This window comes from Convolutriloba macropyga, unplaced genomic scaffold, assembly GCF_964194025.1.
Source record: "Convolutriloba macropyga unplaced genomic scaffold, txConMacr16.3 SCAFFOLD_500, whole genome shotgun sequence".
Classification (NCBI taxonomy): domain Eukaryota; kingdom Metazoa; phylum Xenacoelomorpha; order Acoela; family Convolutidae; genus Convolutriloba; species Convolutriloba macropyga.
Genome location: NW_027452431.1, coordinates 9146 through 30634, shown reverse-complemented (window position 1 = coordinate 30634; position 21489 = coordinate 9146). Strand labels below are relative to the sequence as shown.

The following is a 21489-nucleotide window of genomic DNA, read 5'->3' as shown; positions in this document are numbered from 1 at the left end:
GCTAAAAAAATCAAGTTTGTCATCAATATTGATGCCCAGTGGATTATTTGCCATATGTGCACTATTTACCATCTGTGCCCGATACTGATTCGACATGGTTAAGGAAAGTCATGCAAATATTCAGTCAGAACAACAGCAGAAATCGTGAGGAACAGTCAATTTAACAAAACTCGATACTGGAAACTGATTAATTTATGCTAAACCATTGTAATCCTTTATTAATTCAATAATAAAATCAATCTCACAAAGTTCCTAAGGCGGCCAATGTAACATTCTGGGGCCCAACGAAAAAATGGACAGCTAAAATTTCCTTCTCGAGAATTTTTTTCTCGTGATCAGGGTAGAGAAGGAAATTTTAGACAAAGACCCATCCCAACCAGCCCAACCCGAGGCAACCCATCATCGCCCAACCCAACAGAGTGTTTATATTTGGGACGCCCTTGATTACCTTATTCTTATTTCCTTTGACTCTGGTGATTCGCCAGTATTTTCCCCAGCGTTGTTTTTTTCTCGCACCTAGAGAATTTTTTCCGGACGTGTTAACAATAAATTTCAGCCCTTAGTTTCATTGCTCCAATACCGCCATTAATTTTTTTTCGCTATTGAAAAACCGACATTTTTGTACCGTGTGGTTCAGCATAAACCTCGGTTTGTGTCCGGATTTTACTGTGGTTATTTGTTTAAGATCAACAAGAGTTAAGCATCATGCAAATTCTACAAGTTCACAAACACTAGCAATGGGTGAAAACGAAGAACCTTCTGTTGATCCTCATTTGAAACACCTTAAAAACCAAAAGCTAATGTTTGAAAGCGAAATTGAATCCTGTATCGACTTTGTTGTTTCAGGATTTCCAGAAAAATTGAACAACCGCTGCCCTCCGCAAACACAAAACGAAAACTCAAAGCGCAGAACTAAGCGAGGTTTCATCAGGTAACTTAAGGGTAACATTTGATAGTAGAAGCAATAACCCAACAATTCTTAACACTAACGGGACCTCTACATTTTTCTCAGCATATGCTGGGAGAGAAGTTTCAGATCAACTTGTTTCGTCGGACTCTGCAGCGCCCGCTAGCTCAGTTCAATCGAATTCCATTGCACCACCGGCTAATATGGAATCCAATATTGGTTTCTCAACGACTACTTCATCTGGAAATCCTGATCACACTGCCTTGTCTTCGGAACCGTTTCTTGCTAAGTCTAACAATAGTTCAGTCAAACAGGACACATCATTTCATGTTTCGAACAACAATCCATCATGGAGATTCCTTCCAAATAAACAATTATCAGATCCGTCGGCGTCGGCTACACTTGGCTCTGCTTCATATCAGAACCCCATCTCCATGTCCACTTGTTTTCAAAAATCTGTGCTCAAGTTGCAGGCAACAAAATTTGATGGCAATCCACTTGACTGGATGAAGTGGTTCAGAATTTTTCAAGCCACAATAGATCGTTCGCCTATGTCATTATCAGAAAAATTGATACATCTTCAATCGCTATTAACTGGAGAGGCAAAGCATTTAATAGATGGATACGGCTGCAACGGTAGTCTGTATGTCCCAGCGCTGAATCGTCTAGAGGAACACTTCGGAAACCCAAACCGGATTGTAAATGCTTTTCTTGATAAACTCTCGCAGTTCAAATCACCTAATCTGACTGTGCCTGAAAGTTAAAATCAATTTTCAGCCTTTCTCCCGACCTTAGTGGATACCTTTCAACAACTTGGATTCAATTACGACATCCATTCTACTACAAACCAGTCCACCTGGACTGGAACAAGTATGCCCTCGATAAGTTTTCCTTCCAGCCGTCTCTTGAAGACCATAGCGCCCATATCGGTAACACGAACCAGCCATGGTAGATCAAACTTTGCTCAGAAACCATGGATTCAGAAAACTCAAAGTCCCTTGCCCTCATCTACGAGAACGACAAGCAATGGTCAGCAAGGTGGCTTCTTTTTCGACGGTAACAAACAAGGCCCCTCCAGAACTGTTGCTTGCCCCAGTATTGAGACCTGTCAATATCTCTACAAATGTTCTCATTCTAGACCCTTTCTCCTTTCGATCGGAGAGAGCATTTCAAAAATTTAAAACTTTGCTTCAACTGCTTTGGCTGTCATCATGTTCAACATTGCAATTCAAAAAATGTTTGTCGAACTGGCAATTGTGGCCGAAAGCATCATACCATGAGAGCTTTGGAGACAATAATCAGAGAGTAAAGCCGCCATCGGCCGTTAAGTCCGTTCAATTACATGGATCAGGACAAGTAGCCCTTGTTCCGGTTGAACTTTCCAATGGTGTAAAAACTCTTGATACTTATGCGTATCTAGACAACGGAAGTTGTCAAAGCTTGCTACTTACTTCTTCAGCATCAGAGTTGGAGATTGACATGAACACAGTCGCTAAAATGCCCATCAGTGGCTACCATACAACTAGAGAAATAGACTTTTCTCAAGTTTCTGTCCAAATCAAGCCATACAGATCCCAGAATACCTCAGTAGTTTCAATAGATGTGCTAGCTGTACCAGATCTCAATATGACACCAGTTAAAACCAGTGAGTTGAACAAACTTTGTAGTAAGTTTGATCACCTCAAACACATCACGTTTCCAAATGTCAAACAAAATCAAGTGTGTATAGTCATTGGAATTGATAACCTTGAACTAATCCCCAACAGTGAGATAGTTAAAGGCCCAAAAACACACCATGGGCTGTCAAGACACCATTCGGTTGGACTTGTGCCGTAAAGACCAACATAATTGCAGATGAGCAAAATCCAGTTCTCAAAACCCAAATTTGTTCCCATGGCCAATTGGACAACAAACTTTTCACCAAAGTTCAGGATTGGATGAAGATAAGATTGAGGATTTTGGCATTGCATCAAAGAATAAAGCACTGTCCAAGAACGATGAAAAGGCTTTGGAAATTTTACAATCCACAACCAGATTCAAGGATGGTCATTACGAAATTGGCCTCTTGTGGAAAGAGAACGCAACATTGCCGACTAACAGATGGCTCACAGAGAAACAGCTGCAGCAGCTAAAAGCAAAGCTTTCCACGAAGCCAGTATTAAGAGAAAAATATGAAGAGACCTTGGAAAAGGACTTGCAAAACGGATATGTTGTAAAAAGTGATCCATGTACCGACAACACATTGTCAGTTTCTTATCTACCTCATCATCCGGTCTCAAACGAAAATAAGCCCGGAAAAATTTGACGGGTAACTAACGCATCCAGCATTTTTCAAGGCCAATCTCTCAACTCAAATCTGTCGAAAGGCCCGGACTTGCTCAGCAATCTTGTTGGGATTATTTTGCGTTTCCAAGAAAGTCATATCGCAATATCCTCCGACATTGAGCAAATGTTTATGCAAGTCAAAGTTGCTCCTTCAGACCGTTCATATCTTCGTTTTTTGTGGGATCGCAACGGCAAAATAGAAGAATATGAATACACTAGCCACATATTTGGTGCAACGTCATCGCCTTGCATTGCATCGTACGCTCTACGTCGTTCTGCGAAAGATAATCAAAAACATTTTCCTGAGGTATCGTTGAACGCAATATCTACATGGACAATTTGTAGATTTCCACCAACGACGTTGAAAAGGCTGTAAACATAATGAGCAGCACTAAAGCTTGCCTGTCTCTTGGTGGTTTTAACCTCACCAAGTGTAATTCTAATTCGACTGCATTTTTGCAACAAGTCAGTAGGGATCAACTTTTAAACACCAACGAAGCATCACCTCAAACTCAAAAGGTCCTCGGATTACCGTGGAATGCAAAAACAGACACTTATGTAATCGAGAAAAAAACTGTTCAAGAAGTTTCCCTTGGATGGTACAATGGTAACGCAAAGAAAACTTCTGCTGATTGTTGCATCCATTTTTGGCCCTCTAGGTTTTATAGCACCACTCACCATCCGAGCTCGTAAAAGTCTACAGGCCGCTGGAACCATGGACGAAAGTGGGACAAACCATTGAACCTCAATGATTTTGCAGATCTAACGCAACTGCAAAATGAACTACGAGACTTCCGCGAATTTTCCATACCTCGCTGTTTATTCATTAGCAAAGCAATAAAGGAAACAGTCCTCCATACCTTCTCAGACGCGTCAGAGTATGAATTCTCAGCAGTATCATATGTTAGGATTGAATACTTGGATGAAACTGTTCAAGTGAAATTCATCATGGGAAAACCCGCGTAGCTCCAATCAAAAGAATGACAATTCCAAATCTCGAGTTGCAAGCCGCCGTCTACGCAGCTCAGCTTGCACAATTCGTGAGAGAAGAGCACGACATTCACATTAATGAAACAGTTTTCTGGTCCGATAGTACAACAGTTCTTCAGTTCTTTATTGGCTCAGAACCCCAGAGATACGTCATCGCATTTTTGTTGCCAACAGACGGGCGAAGATACTTGATGTATCAACAGCACATGACTGGAATTACATCACCTCAGCTGACAATCCAGTCGATGATGGCTCAAAAGGCTATGAAGTTAAACATATGAACTGCAGTTCTCGATGGCTCAACGGTCCTTCCTTTCTACAGTTACCAAAAAGTGACTGGCCATGTCAGGACATCTTGAAAGCACGAACTCCGGACGTCCTCATCGTTCATGCGTTGCAAACCAATCTGCACTCAGCAAATAAATTTCCCATTAACATTAAACGCTTCAGCAATTGGAATCGTCTGGCTAGAGTTGCAGCATACTGCTTCTTCTTCCTCGATCGTTTGATAAAACAGAGCTTTTGCTTATCGCTCGCACATCACACACTGGCTTACAAGTACCTCATCGGCGTTGCTCAAAGTCAGAACGTTGGAGATGAGATTTTGTCTTTACAAAAAGGTAATGAGATACTTCCATCAAGCCCTCTAAAGACACTCTGCCCTTTTGTAACGGAAGGAAAGAACTCCGCGCCAAAGGTCGGCTGTCTAAGGCAATGGTCTTAGAAACTGCTCGCGTAGACACTCATCAAAAACACTCATGTAGAGAATAGTCACTCTGGTGTTGAACAAACACGCTCGTTTCTAATGGAATACTATTGGATTCTGAAATGCCGCACTGTTGTTAGACAAACAATACGTCAGTGCATTCCCTGCCGAAGAGTGGCTCAAGAAATTAATCCATATCAGATGTCAGATCTGCCCAGTGAACGTTTACCGCTCCGAAATCACTTTGCGTTCGCAACAACAGTTCTGGACTTCATAGGTCCTTTTCCCATCAAACAGTATGATAAATTTGCTACCCGTTATATCCTTCTATTTGTAAAAGCTTATGCTTATTTGTAAGTGCTGTTCATTTGGAAAATTCTGAAAGTCTTTCTACAGATTCTACAATGAGTTGCATCCGCACATTCATTAGCCGCCGCGGAAAACCAAAAGTCTGTTATTCTGACAACGGAAAATCCTTTGTCGGCTCTTGTTCCGAATTGAGAAAAGGAATAGAAGCTCACAGATCCTCGCGAGAATTTGCATCTTAGCTCCACATCTTAGACGTAGAAATCAATTGGAATTTTAACCCCCCTCTGGCTCCGCATTTTGGCGGCAGCTGGGAAAGGATAGTTCAAATTTTCAAACTCTCCCTCTAAAAAGTCATTGGCTCAAGAACGCTAACAGACGAAACGCTGTCGACATTCACTTGTGAAATTGAGTCCAACATGAATTCGCGACCTTTGAGGAATGTTTCTAGCGATTTAAACGATCCACTCCCTTTAACGCCAAATCATTTCCTTTTGGGTAGACCCTCAATCAATCTCCCTTCAGGAGTCTTTTCTCAAAGCAAAGTAGCCGTTACTAAATCTTGGAAAACGTCACAAATTCTAGCCCAACATTTTTGGAACCGATTTACTAGAGAGTATCACCCTAACCAGCAGAAACGCTTTAAATGGCAAAAAGTAAATCAGAACTTAAAAGTTCACGACTTAGTCTGGATTTTGGAAGATTTCACACCTCGTGGTCTCTGGCATCTAGCAAAGGTAATAGAAGTGTATCCAGGCTCGGATAAAGTAGTTCGGTCAGTCAAAATAAAGACTGCACAGGGTGAAAAGATCCGCCCCGCTCTCAAGCTAAGTAAAATTTTTGTAGAATAAACTACATTCATATTCCACGGACAATTTCACATCATTTTAGCACTCAGCTTCCATAAATTCCTCCTGCAGAAATCTACACTCTCGCTAATGTGAAGTCACACCACTTACTTGTCGATCAACATACGGTTTGAGAAAAATCCATTACATTAAAAGGTCCGCCACTCTTGAATAGTTATAGTCAGGTACATGTAGGTACGGTTAGAAAACAGGTAGGTACAGGCCGCAACAGGTAGAAACCTCGTTTTTTTTCGCGCTGCGTAGAAAGTTGCTGCACCGCAGCAGCCTCCGCTTTAGCTTTTTTCGCTTGTGTCGAAATTTTTGGGTATTACAATTTTTTGCCTTTACCCGCTCCGTCAGTTAGAAACGCCGATTTTAAAATGATTTGCTTTGTTATCTCTTAACCATCTTTTTCTCCCCTCAGTTGTTTTCTTTAGAATTATTTATTGGTTACAAAGTTTCTACCTAACAAAGCATCGTTTTTACGGAAGCCGACTATTCTTTGCAACCCTGCAAATGGGGCCGGCGATGTCATCAACATTGATGCCCAGTGGATTATTTGCCGTATGTGCACTATTTACCATCTGTGCCCGATGCTGATTCGACATGGTTAAGGAAAGCCATGCAAGTATTCAGTCAAAACAACAGCAGAAATCGTGAAGAACAGTCAAATTAACAAAACTCGAAACTGGAAACTGATCAATTTATACTAAACCATTGTAATCCTTTATTAATTCAAAAAAAAATCAATCTCACAAAGTTCCTAAGGCGGCCAATGTAACAAAGTTGACGTGAAACAATGAGAGCGTATAATTGATTAAATAATTCAACTAAGAAGTGAAATTTTTTCCAGTTTTTTGGATAAATTTCTGACATCCCAATTAAAGGAAATTTTGTTAGATTTGGTTTAATTCTTGTCACTTTATGTATTTCGCACATTTTCGGGACCCGACAGACACATAAAGCAAACACACATTTTCTGATATTTGGTGGAATGCCTCCTGTGGCCTCCAAAAACTTAATTATAATTTGAAGTATTTATATTTTTAACATTAACTGAGACAGGAGTCTGTAGCATTGTGAAAATAATTCAATGGAAGGTTTAATCTTTTCAAGTCAGGAACAAATGAATTCACGTATTTAACATATTTGCTATTTCAAGGTTTACTTTGCTTCATAATCGCTCGAGGAGCATATGAATATGTTTATGGGATCGATATATATTTTGACTAATTTCGGAAGCCCAAATAACGAAAAGCAGAGCATATTAAAATCTTAGTATTTTGCCCAAAAATCATTTCTGATGAAAGGTCAGAGTTTTGAGTATAGCGGCGTACACATACGAAAGAGAACAATCCAAGAAGAATTGCGCACTTCTCAATTATCAAAAACAAGACCCGTAACCATCTGATGTGGACGCATCTCTATCATATAAAAATAAACAAATATTTTTTGGGACTTTCTATAATTCTCTCTTGTGAACAATTTTTGTTTGAGTTGAAAAAAGGTTGGCGAAGAAGATGTTTCATGTGAACAACTGCTAATACGCATCTAATTGCACAATCTTCACAACCTTTTCCATGGTCTTTCAAAAGCAAAAAATTATTTGTCGTGAAAACATGAATTGTTCAAAAGTACATCGTTTAGATTTAGGATTGATTTTGCTTTTCGTATATTTTTGCAATTAGGTTTTTATCTCAGAAAAGACTCTGTTTATACAAAAAAGTTGTTTAAACTTGCCTACGATTGTAATCACAAAAAATGCTGTTTAAATTGTTTTATGTTTGTAAACGGTCCGTAACGGTTTAGCCCCCCAATCCTTCCCCTTGTTATTTAGTTCAAATTCATTGAGTTCATATTCATAATCGAGGTAAAAGTCATATCTCTAACTTTGAATTTTCATGATTTTCAATGCCAAACCTTTTCATTCATTATCATACATGAGTTTCATCGTGCCACACTTAACTTTGATCGTAAATGCGGGTATAAACCACACCTTTGTAAGCTATTATTTTACAAGCATACAAGCTTATAGAAGCATACACAGCAAAATAAACTCTCGAAAATCAATCGTTGTCTCTGAAAGCAGATCAGACTAAAGAAGAGATAACAAATTCTGGCACATCCTCGGTTTTAAAACCGAACCATCGACTCACAATACAGAGACAACTTAAAATTTCTGACTTGTAGTTTTTCAATCAAAATTTAAAAAATCCCACCACCTAGCTGAATTAAACGTGCTATAGATTTTTCCATCTGATATTTTTAGCACTTCAAATTTATAGACAGTCAGGCTTTCTAAGTGAGTTACAGTTCGATGATCTTCCCCTGCATCGTTCATTGCACTCCGAACATTATGATGCAATCCGCTCAATGCAGTTCTCTAGTCCATGCGGCTAGAGGTCCCACATTTGCTAATAAGATTGACTGGGGCCTGAGCGGGTGAGGCTGCGGGTTCTCTTTTGAACTAACGCATAGGCTTACGACGGGGATAGTCGAACATATACATATGTAGCAAAGCCTGATCTTTTTTAGATTATAGCACGTTCTAGGTCAGCTAAAACTCTCTGACCCTAAGTGAAGCGAAAAAGCATTAAAAAATTCAGGGTTCGATTCAGCCCCTCTTACATTCACACAGATAACAATGCTGATTCTGATTTACAGTTTTGCACCTGCTGGCACGCAAGTGCAAAAGTATTTGTTTCTAGGCACAAAATTTTCTAAAAGGTAAAACAGTGTCCTCCCCAGGTTATGTTGTTTCTCTGCGACCGTGATCAGACAAAACTCTCCCCACAACGCAAAGCGTACATAAATTACTTTAATAAACAGCATTCAAGCAAGATTTGGTAAAACATAAGACAACCAAACCATTAATAGCTGTCCACAACAGCAACAGAATTAGCATTCAAGTTGCTTTAGATACAAAAAAAACGATTATTAAGCGTTCTAACAACATTTTAAGTGCTAACTCTAAGTGCAGTGACTCAAACACTCAGAGTGCAATAAAGTTTTTTGTGAATGTCATCATGCAACCATAAACTAAGTAACCATTAACCAATGAGACAAACCAAAGCCATGTCAAGCAAAACCAAAACAAAGTCAACCTCCAAGGCTCAACTCTTGCAACTCTTGAAGTTCAAAGTCATTGAGTGGGGAGCAGCATATGACCAACTCGACGAACAAATGCAACAAACAGAAGCAGCAGCAGATCTCCAAGAGCTCGTTGACGAACTTCGACTGCAAAAAGCGGAGTTTGATCGCATGTGTAACGAACTCATAGAACAACAGTTGACACAAGAAGAGTTCGACACTGTTGCTGCAGAGTCTGCACAGAGAAATTGCAAATGGCTGAGAATCAAACAAAAAATCAGATTGCTTCATTGGTCAAACTATCCAAAGTTCATCTCTTCCGACACCTCCTCGGAAGAACCCAACAAACTACGGAGCAAGGTTGTTGTTTCAGGAACCAGACGTAAACAAGCAAGTGGAATGAGACGTAAAACGCCAATGCAAAATGCAGGTGAAAAGGCTGAGAGCTGGGATGAGGTGTTCAGTTCTGATGACCATGATGGTTTACCGTCCAAAAACAGTCAACGTGATCTTCATAAAGAGAGAGCAAGTGTAGCAAAATACAACACTCAGCAAAAGAAACCAAAACAAAACGGTGAGATACAGGAGCATCGCAGCCTCAGTGACGACGCGAAACAGGTTCAGAGTTGCCCGATTTTTGATGTGAATGTCCCAAATCAAGGTTTTGCTGCCCTCAATACTTCAAGCGATCAGCCATCAGACACTGTGTACTGAAATTCCGGTACAGCACCTGGATTTCAACCTCGAGCAATGCCTGCCTGACAATTTCACTCAACCGTTTGCAGACAATAACTATCCAAGTGATCAGCAACAGGCACGTCCTTTGTTTGGTAGTCAAATGAATCACTCATTCCCAGAGACAAACAAAATGATGAACGCTCCCAACGCAGAGATTAATCGCAACTTAAATTTCATGCCACAGCAGTTTTCTGAGCAACAGTTCCCAAAACGACCACACAATTCTGAGTGGACCAATCACCAAGTGATGATGAATGCGTTCAGTCTACCAAAGATTAGTCTTGACCATTTCTCAGGCGATCCTCTGATGTGGCATCAATGGTACAGCTTTTTCAAGTCAACCATTCATGAAAATCCAGCTCTTTCAACTGTTCAGAAAATAGAAAACTCGGTAACTCACAAAGCAAAAGACTTCATCTGTGGTTACTCTTACAACGGAGAATTCTATGAGGAGGCACTTCAGGAACTTATCAGAAAGTTTGGAAAGCCGCAGCGTGTTGTGAGTGCGTACCTCACACAATTTGAACAATGGCCTAAGACCAGAATGGATGATCCCAGCAGCTTTGTAAGTTTTGCATCCTTCCTCAGACGTTTGGTACAGACCTTTCGACATCACCATTTTGAATCGGACCTAAAGGCTTCTCCGGTAGTTAAAGTTGTAAAGGAAAAGTTGACAACACCAATGACGATTCGCTGGAATCAACATGTAAGGAGCTCGAGAATAGAGCAACCCAATTTGGCCGATTTTGCAGATTGGATAAGCACATATGCAGAGGCTTGCGAGGATGTTTCTCCACAAAGAGCACAAAGAACAGACCGGGTTGAACGATTTTCCCAAGGCCATAAACACTCCAACATAATTCTTCAACCCAGCTCAAATTGTCAACTATGCTCTGGGGATCACAACCTTGGTCGTTGCAAAGAATACCTTAGCAAGTCTGTAGCTGACCGTCAGCAATTGGTGAGGCATCACAACTTGTGTGTCAATTGCTTGAAGAGACATGAGAGTGGATTCTGTAAATCAAAAATTCGATGCCTTGTAGACAGATGCAATGGGTTTCATCATTCAACTCTCCATCGAGACGACTTCAAGACTTTGCAGAGAAGTGATTTCCAGGCAACGAGTAAAGGGGGATTTCAATCCAGGAACAACCCGGTGCAGTCAAACTACGGTAGAAACTTCAGCCATACAACGTCTCAGCTTTCGTCAACAATCAGTAACACGCCGAATACCAACAACAGAAGGGGATACAATCAAAACAATTTCAACCCTCGTAATCCAGGCTATGGAAACAACAGCTCGCATCAAACTGCCAATCAGCAGCACAGCAATCCTCAGCAACCAACTGACCGAAGTAACACCCACTTTCAATCAGTAACCAGCAACGAACTGAATGATGATTCATCAAAACTTCCACGAGTGCAAAACCACACTTGTAGCAGAAATAGGGAACCCACATGGATCAGAGCATTTATACAACTACAGGCAATACCAGTCACGCTCTTCTACAAAGACTTCAACATAGAGACTTATGCACTTTTGGACAGTGGAAGTAATAATACACAGATCACACAAAACATTGCTGAGGCTCTTCGAATTCGAGTCGCCAAAGATATAGAACTACCTCTAGCTTCGCTACATGGGGAGCACACAGTGACAACCGCTGATGTCATGATCGGAATTGGTCCACTTCGCAGCTCAAAACAGGTGACAAGTCGTTCTGTGTACGCAACCTCCATCGAGCAGTTCCAGATGCCAACTGTTCCCACAGAAATGTTGAATAGACTTTGTAGAGACCATGATCATCTGGCAGAATTCAATTTCCCTCAAATTCGTGACAACAAAATTGGAATACTCATAGGAGCTGATGCTTTTCTGGTCCATGACACTTCACTACCGGCAAACCAGGAACATCCTACGGAGTCAACACAATGTTAGGATGGACTTTGACAGGCCCTGGGCCACAAGAGTACTTTCAACCAAACAATAAAGGAAGCAGCAACCACAACATCACTCTTTTCAACCATCTCAAGCGAGGTAGTGACGACCCGGACGAAAACCTTCTACATCTGTTAAGGACCTTTGAAGGTGTCAACTTTAGTCAGGGTTCTAAAAAGGTACACAATGAAGAGGACCAGAAAGCACTAAAGACTTTGGCAGAGACCACACATCACAACAGGAAAAGATATGAGATTGGACTCCCTTGGCGAGAAAACGTCACACTGCCCAACAACTACTTCATGGCAAGGGTTCAGTGGCACGCCCTTGCAGAAGCGATTAGAGAGAGACAACCAACTGAAAGAAAGATATATGAACACTATCTTTGATGATATGGATATGGGATACATAGCAGCTGTTACGATCCAGCGGGTGAGGCTGCGGGTTCTCTTTTGAACCAACGCATAGGCTTACGACGGGGATAGTCGAACATATACATAGGTAGCAAAGCCTGATCTTTTTTAGATTATAGCACGTTCTAGTTCAGCTAAAATTCTCTGACACTAAGTGTAGCGAAAAAGCATTAAAAAATTCAGGGTTCGATTCAGCCCCTCTTACATTCACACAGATAATAATGCTGATTCTGATTTACAGTTTTGCACCTGCTGGCACGCAAGTGCAAAAGTATTTGTTTCTAGGCACAAAATTTTCTAAAAGGTAAAACAGTGTCCTCCCCAGGTTATGTTGTTTCTCTGCGACCGTGATCAGACAAAACTCTCCCCACAACGCAAAGCGTACATAAAATACTTTAATAAACAGCATTCAAGCAAGATTTGGTAAAACATAAGACAACCAAACCATTAATAGCTGTCCACAACAGCAACAGAACTAGCATTCAAGTTGTTTTAGATACAAAAAAAACTATTATTAAGCGTTCTAACAACATTTTAAGTGCTAACTCTAAGTGCAGTGACTCAAACACTCAGAGTGCAATAAAGTTTTTTGTGAATGTCATCATGCAACCATAAACTAAGTAACCATTAACCAATGAGACAAACCAAAGCCATGTCAAGCAAAACCAAAACAAAGTCAACCTCCAAGGCTCAACTCTTGCAACTCTTGAAGTTCAAAGTCATTGAGTGGGGAGCAGCATATGACCAACTCGACGAACAAATGCAACAAACAGAAGCAGCAGCAGATCTCCAAGAGCTCGTTGACGAACTTCGACTGCAAAAAGCGGAGTTTGATCGCATGTGTAACGAACTCATAGAACAACAGTTGACACAAGAAGAGTTCGACACTGTTGCTGCAGAGTCTGCACAGAGAAATTGCAAATGGCTGAGAATCAAACAAAAAATCAGATTGCTTCATTGGTCAAACTATCAAAAGTTCATCTCTTCCGACACCTCCTCGGAAGAACCCAACAAACTACGGAGCAAGGTTGTTGTTTCAGGAACCAGACGTAAACAAGCAAGTGGAATGAGACGTAAAACGCCAATGCAAAATGCAGGTGAAAACGCTGAGAGCTGGGATGAGGTGTTCAGTTCTGATGACCATGATGGTTTACCGTCCAAAAACAGCCATCGTGATCTTCATAAAGAGAGAGCAAGTGTAGCAAAATACAACACTCAGCAACAGAAACCAAAATAAAACGGTGAGATACAGGAGCATCGCAGCCTCAGTGACGACGCGAAACAGGTTCAGAGTTGCCCGATTTTTGATGTGAATGTACCAAATCAAGGTTTTGCTACCCTCAATACTTCAAGCGATCAGCCATCAGACACTGTGTACTGAAATTCCGGTACAGCACCTGGATTTCAACCTCGAGCAATGCCTGCCTGACAATTTCACTCAACCGTTTGCAGACAATAACTATCCAAGTGATCAGCAACAGGCACGTCCTTTGTTCGGTAGTCAAATGAATCACTCATTCCCAGAGACAAACAAAATGATGAATGCTCCCAACGCAGAGATTAATCGCCACTTAAATTTCATGCCACAGCAGTTATCTGAGCAACAGTTCCCACAACGACCACACAATTCTGAGCGGACCAATCATCAAGTGATTATGAATGCGTTCAGTCTACCAAAGATTAGTCTTGACCATTTCTCAGGCGATCCTTTGATGTGGCATCAATGGTACAGCTTTTTCAAGTCAACCATTCATGAAAATCCAGCTCTTTCAACTGTTCAGAAAGTTGAAAACTCGGTAACTCACAAAGCAAAAGACTCCATCTGTGGTTACTCTTAACAATTTTTGTTCTGCAAATGTGCGCCAACGATAACAGACAAGAACATCCAAAATTATTTGACTCAATCACAAAACAGTTCTACATGGATGAATTCATTCAAACATTCTCAACAGAGGAAGAGGCAGCAAATACAGAGACTGAGCTGAAACATGTTCTCAAAACAGGGAGATTCAACTTCACCAAATTTCTCACCAATAACCCTGCTGTACTGGAAAAGATTGCTGAGGAAGACAGAATTGGAGTTCTAAAGCTGCAAAGGATACCTGGTCAAACATGGAACCCTGAATCCGATCAACTCCTTTTTACGGAACCCAAACTGAGCTATGAAAAAGAGAATATCACACAGAGAAAGCTTCACTCAATGGCTGCTTCCTTGTTTGATCCCATTGGGATAATCTCGCCTTTTGCAATTCGACTGAGATGCATCTTGCAAAAAATCATCAAACAAGGACACAATTGGGAGCAGCTGCTATCAAAGGAACATTATCACGAAATTCAGCAATGGATGGAAGACTTTCATAATATGCTTCCAATTCAAATCCCCAGATTTCTGGTTCCGAACGTCGATGGAACTGACGAGTTGCACACCTTCACAGACGCTTCACTTTCAGCAGTATCAGCAGTGGTGTACCTGAGGACAATCTCTGACGGCTCAATAGCTACGCACTACGTCATCAGCAAATCCAAGATGGCACCAATCAAACAGTTGAGCATTTACAAGTTGGAGCTCGAAGCAGCTACATTGGGAGCAGAACTAGCAGGCTTCTGTGAGACCGAGATGACAATAGATGTGAAGAGCAAAAAATTTTGGACCGACAGCAGTACTCAGCTGGATCAAATCAAAGGATCGACAGAAGATGTACATCGCAAATAGGCTCAACAAAATTGCTGAGAACTCAAACAGAGACGATTGGCGACACGTACCAGGAAAAATGAACTCAGCTTATCATGGTACCAGAGGTCTAGTTCCATGCGCTCTTCAGAAAATTGTGGATAACAGCACCTTCTTTCTTGATCAAACCTCAGAGCGAGTGGACATTCTCCGGTGACAAACCAGCTCAAACATACGCCACTGAAGTTGATGACAAGACCAGTGAAAAACCATTGGTGGATCCAAACAGATTTTGGATCCAAAGTGGCCTAGACTCTTTGGCACAATTAGGACAGTGTTTAGAGCAGTACGAGTACTGAAGAGGTCGATCAAACGCGACATACATTGCGACTTGGACGAATTCGCGGCTGACGAAAACAAGGCTCGAACATTTCTCTTGAGGATATCTCAGTCTTACACTTCAAGGACACAGTTTCTCGACTTCAAAATGGACTACCCCTAGACATGAAGGACAAACTATTACCATATACGCCATTTCTGGATAGCGACGGACTCTTTAGGGTTGAGGGACGAATTCAGAAATCTGGATTGCCTTTTCAGAGCGAACATCCGGTGATACTCCACAGGAAGTGCAGAGTTGCCAAACTGCTTATCGAGAAAGCAAATCAAGACTGCGGGCATCATGGAATTGAACATGTTCGTGCACATATGCAAGCAACGTTCATGATAGTTGGAATCCGCAGAGCCCTAAGAACTGTAGGGAAGTACTGCTTCATCTGCAGACGCCGGCGAGCAGACAATGTCAGACCAAAGATGGCTTCTCTACCAAATTTTCGTTTTCCGGAGCACTCCAAACTCTACCCAATTGTGAATACTGGAATGGACATGTTCGGTCCTTTTCACATTGAAAAATCCAGAAACCAGACAGAACTCATTTATGTCTGCATGTTTACATGCTTGGTCACACGAGCAGTACACTTGGAAGTTGGTGAGGACCTCTCCACTGACTGTCTACTAAGGGCTATTCGACGTTTTGTATCCAGACGAGGATACCCTGATGTCATTGTTTCGGAGATCGGAAAAAATTTTGTTGGAGCTAACCAGGCAATGAAACTCAATTTTAAGGAAAATTACAAACCAGAAAACAACTACATGCGTCTCCAGCTGGCGCAACAGAACATCCAGTGGACGTTCAACCCAACTCTGGCACCGCACTTCGGAGGGGTTTGGGAACGACTTATCCAGTCGGCTAAACGAAGCCTACTTGTTGTCCTCGGAAGCCGCCGACTAAATTTTTCAGTCTTCCATACAGTCCTAGCGGATGCAGAAGGAATTCTTAATTCACGCCCACTGACGCATGTTGGAAGCACTTTGATCGACGAGGAACCATTAACACCGAATCATTTCCTGATGAGAAGACGCCACTTCTGCCTAAAACCTCTGGCAAACAACAGAACCAGGTTTTCAATTAAAGACTTTAGGGAGTCACAGACCCTGTTAGACCACTATTGGTCTCGTCTTCTCAAAGAGTTTGTACCGGAACTTAACAGACGGACAAAATGGCAGCAAGCCAACGCCGAGCTAAAGGAAGACGATGTTGTTTGGCTCTACAAAGATTTTACACCCCGAGGAATTTGGCCCATTGGTCGGATCGTCTAAGCACATGTGAGTAGAGATGGAGTGAAAAGAAGCTTCGACATGAAGACCAGTACTGGCATAGTGCAACGCCCCGCAGTGAGATTGGGTAAAGCGTTTGAAACTGACGATGATTCTTCTTCTTCATTAGCCGCGGAGGGTGAATGAATACTCCTTCAATCATGTCAAACTGAGACATAAAACTCACTCAAGCGGAAACTTTTGAAGCAGTAAATTTGAATTTCTGATGTCAATTATTTTGTTCTTTTCTGATAAATTTATTTGCTAAGTTTTGTTGTTGCTTGCCGGAGTGTAAACGGTCCGTAACCGTTTAGCCCCCCAATCCGTCCCCTTGTTATTTAGTTAAAATTTATTGAGTTCATATTCATAATCGCTGTAAAAGTCATATCTCAAACTTTGAATTTTCATGACTTTCAATGCCAAACCTTTTCATTCATTATCATACATGAGTTTCATCGTGCCACACTTAACTTTGATTCTAAATGCGGATATAAACCATACCTTTCTAAGCTATTATTTAACAAGCATACAAGCTTATAGAAGCATACACAGCAAAATAAACTCTTGAAAATCAGTCTCGTTGTCTCTGAAAGCGGATCAGACTGAAGAAAAGATAACAATGTGCAATAACTGCTAGTTAATTATTTCATGATTAGACTTTGGAAAAACTTGAGTTGAGCTGAAATCAATTAGTGTTTAACATTATTGTTCTCAGTTTTATACTACATCTAAGTAGTAGAAGACATTTTCCCCATCAAATACTCTCTTCCAAGTTTATAGAAATGCTGAAAAGGAAATATTAGACTAGAAGTATCTGAACATACGAAGTAATGCTGAAAACATAGAAGGATACAAATGGTGTTTAAGTTTACGATGGTTCATTTCAAAAAAAGGTTTCTTAAAAGTCGCTATAATTCTTAACTAGATACAATCTGACCATAAAACCCTGATGGATTGCGCCTGTTAATAGAGAGTAAGTCACAAGACTATAAATTATCAAAATATTGCAACCTGAACTACAAAATTTCACAAACATTTTTTTGAAACCACATTATTGAAACCGTTAAATATAGAAAACATTAGGGGTGAGAACATAAAATCTTTATTTGCATCCGTTTTGAACATCCTGAATTTTTTTTAAAAAAGACGATGTCAAAATGACAGCAAAAAACCCATAAAAATTGAAAAAATGTCGAAACTTTACAAAATTCTCCTGAAACAATTTGTCTAAATCCTGTAGTCATTAGTGGAAAGGTTTTACCAACAGGAGATTTATTGTTTGATTCAACAAGACTCTAAGGACTTCTCTCCATAATGATGCTAAGTTACAAAAATGTTACAACATTGTTAAATACGAAAAAGCAAACCAGAACAAAAAGCTATAAGTTAAAGATTTTGAAAAAATTGATTTGAAAGACAATAAAACCATTAGCCATATACCAATATCAGCTCTAAGTTCAATTATGTATTCACAGTTGATCACTGAGACCTTTAATTACCTGAAGTTTTGCATACGACAACGATAACCAACAACAAATACAGGGCATATTTGGAGTTTTGAGTGGTTAGATTCAGCGATCAGACTGCAAAAGATTAACAAGTGAAGGCAAAACACAAGAAATCAGTTAAAGTTTGCAAAAATTCGTCTTCAAAATCATAAAAACTTTAAGGTTCTCTGAAAACAAAATTTATCTACATTCGGCTAAATTTTAACAAAAATGAGAGTAGTCATTATTGAACCCGCGAACGAAAAGTTTTGTCAGTAGCTAATATTAAAGAAACAAAAGCAAAATGTTTTGAAAAAGATGTAGCAGCAAAATAAAAATTAAATTTTTCTGATTGTAGAGATCCATAATAATCGCAAACCTATCACTGGTGTTGCCGCCCGTCCACCAAACCGCCCAAGTGTTCAAAACATATGCCATTTAGACGAATTGTTGATCGAAACACTTCAATTTTTGAAAAAAAACAACGATGCATTTTGTATAACTATCGAGTTAATTTCCAAAAAAAACTGCAAAATTTTTAATCCAGAAGAATTTTGTGGGCAGCCGGGTTTCAACTTGCTTGCTTTGGAGATTGAAGAGATAAATTCGGCGGTTTCTAGGTCTCCACTTATGGCCAGCTTAAACAATGTGGACCAAAAACTAAAATTTTGTGAAAATTTTGATGAAAAAAGTCTGAAGATCAGGTCACAACTCCAATCAAATAATTCAGCAACGCTCCTCTATCTCTAATGGTAACAATAGCACTCTATCGTTAAAAATTTCAACCTTTTTTATTTTATAATAGCAAAGATGTGCCATGCTGAAATTGTAAATAAAGACTGTCGAATTTTCACAAAATTTAAATTTCGTTAACTCCCTGTAAAAAACGAAATTCGAATGAATCTTTTCATTTTCATGTGCTAGGATGTACGTGCTTTTTAATGATACCACACAAAACTCTCTCCGATGTATATTTCGATCGGCACCAAAATTGAATAAACAAAAAAAAACCCATTTTAGTATATAGTTTCTCCTTCCCCACTAAAGATGGGGTCGGAACAATCATTAATAGATCTAGTGGTATCTTAATGGCTGCGCGAATTTCTCTAAAGTTTTGTTTTCTAAACAAAATTATGGTCAATAGAAAACTTCTTAACACAGAAATATATGAAAATGTTGACTGAAATAAACTAGCGCCAATATTAACAAAAATAAATATTGAAAAATAAACTCTAATGATTGACACTTTATCAAAGGAGGGATAAAGGAAGTCAGATGGGAGATGGTGTGTATTCGCATCAAATTCCAAAGTCTGTTTCTGCGTATTTTTATATGCGAAGAAACTTAGTCTAACAATTTAGACTTTGAGTATTTTCTAAGTTTTCTAAAGCAACTGTTTTTTTGTCTATTTGCTTTTATTTTTTATCTCTGAAAAGATACTAATGGTTCAAAGGTCTGTGATAAACCTGCCCGACAGTGATCGTCAAAAATGATAATAAGGCTGTAAACTGCACAATAATTGTTAGTTAATGACTGACTTCATAAAATTAGACTAGAAAAACCTGTGTACCGTTAACAGTGAATTGCATTTATTAGTATTGTTTTCTTGCAACGCGCGGGGGGGGGGGGCGAGGGGGGCAGGGGGTGAGAGGCTTTAGAGGTTCGATTTAATTTTCTCCAGACAATAATTCACCTACCTTTCAGCTGAAAAGTAGATAAATTTTGGACCGAAATGAACAATTCCCAATTTTAATCATGATTAAATTTCGAAATCAACTGAACTTATATAGAGATTTTGAGAGCTATAAAACTAATTTGTACAACAAACCTATTTGAATATAACTTGGCATAAATCAAATATTTCAATAGCAGTTAAGTGAGCAAACCAAGCGGAATACTTTACTAATTGGGTTAAATATAACAAGGCGGCTCGTTAATGTGCGTTCGCACATGATGTTCCGACCCGAGCTCATCTACATTTTTGACTAAAATGTCAACCAAATCAAGAGATAACAAAAATAGATGTTTGAGTTTAAAACAATCGTTACACATTCTATCTACTAATTGAATTACTAATGCCATGCTTCATTACAGCACCAACGTGACCTGACATTGAAGAGACTAGAAAAAAAATAGCACCAACAAAATTTTGGCGGCAAAAAATGAATATCTAAATTTAAAAGCACCTGGTAACAACGTCAAAATGCAGTCAGATAAAGCCTTAACTACACAAGTTTACCTTTTACTAACTATACAGCAGATGAAAAGTTTTCTTAACGAGACTAGGTAACAAGCCGACAAAAAGAACGAACAGTGAGGCGAAACTTAAAAATTAATCAACATTTTTTGCACCAAGAAAATTCAAAAATCTTAAAAAACATTGGTTTTTAATAAAAAAATCCTTGATAAATTACTAAAAAGTCATTACAAAACCAAAAGCACCCGTCTGTGGTCAGACTATGCCATAGAAACAAACTAAAGAGAAACTCAAAAAATTACAAACGATTTGCGAAAACACAAACCTTTGCTACCATTAAAATCAATACCTATCATCTGAATATGTATTTTTAATTCAGTTGTTATTTCTGCTATTTCAGTTGAAGGATTTATACTGAAAGATTAAATAAGTTTACTTGGGCCACATTTAAAAACCATTGGGATCTGTTATTACGCGATTGTTCTGAAGGAAGAGAAAAAGAAACGCAAAAAATGGCCATTCAATAAACGTTCAGAAAAACGAAACAACAGTGGCACATAATATCAATATATATGTTATTTCTTGAAATACACGAAATTCGATGGGACATCTGATTGATGAATAGAAGTTAAATTTGACGAAAGGAACCTATTCGCTATATACTGAATGTTTCGAGCAACATCATTCATTCAGTCCTCAATTACAAGCCTATGAGATCTGTGAGCAATTTACGGCTACCTAAAGAACAAAAACAGCGAATTCAGGAAAAAAAATTGAGCGACAAAAGGGTCGAAGGCATTAAAAAAATGAACTTTTCACTAAACACTCTTCAATTTTAAATTAATTTTTCAGGAGCAATGGGAAAACCTTTTTTATCAATATAATTTCAAAAAATCAACAAATATAAACAAATACATTAGACGCACGAAAATTGCGGGAAAACACGTATTATCAACGCCATTAAATTCATTAGCCTTCAACGGAAGCCAGTATATACAATAAATGATGCCTCGAGGGGACAATAAGTTTTTTTGCCAATCGTATTTCATCAATAAGACCTTACAACAAGTTAATGACTATAAAAACAACAACAGAGAGAGGCGAAAACCACAAATTCAGTAGAAAAGTGCCTGAAGAAAATGTCGAAGCAACTCAAATCATAAGCTCTTCCCTGAAAACTTTATTTATGATCCATTGAACTTCTTCCCTAAACCAA

At 39.4% G+C, this 21489-nt stretch overlaps 2 protein-coding genes across 2 annotated transcripts in view; one reads left to right on the top strand and one right to left on the bottom strand.

The window, feature by feature from the left end:
• LOC142357482 (type-1 angiotensin II receptor B-like) overlaps positions 1–19891 on the bottom strand; it is a 32519-nt gene extending 12628 nt beyond the window's left edge. The window contains exon 1 of the mRNA XM_075409097.1: positions 19774–19891. The gene's annotated coding sequence lies outside the window, so the exon portion shown is untranslated. The remainder of the gene's footprint in view (positions 1–19773) is intronic.
• On the top strand, positions 15438–16592 carry LOC142357480 (uncharacterized). Its single transcript, XM_075409094.1, has one exon. The coding sequence runs from the start codon at positions 15438–15440 to the stop codon at positions 16590–16592; it is 1155 nt and encodes a 384-aa protein (XP_075265209.1).
• Positions 19892–21489: the final 1598 nt, after the last annotated feature.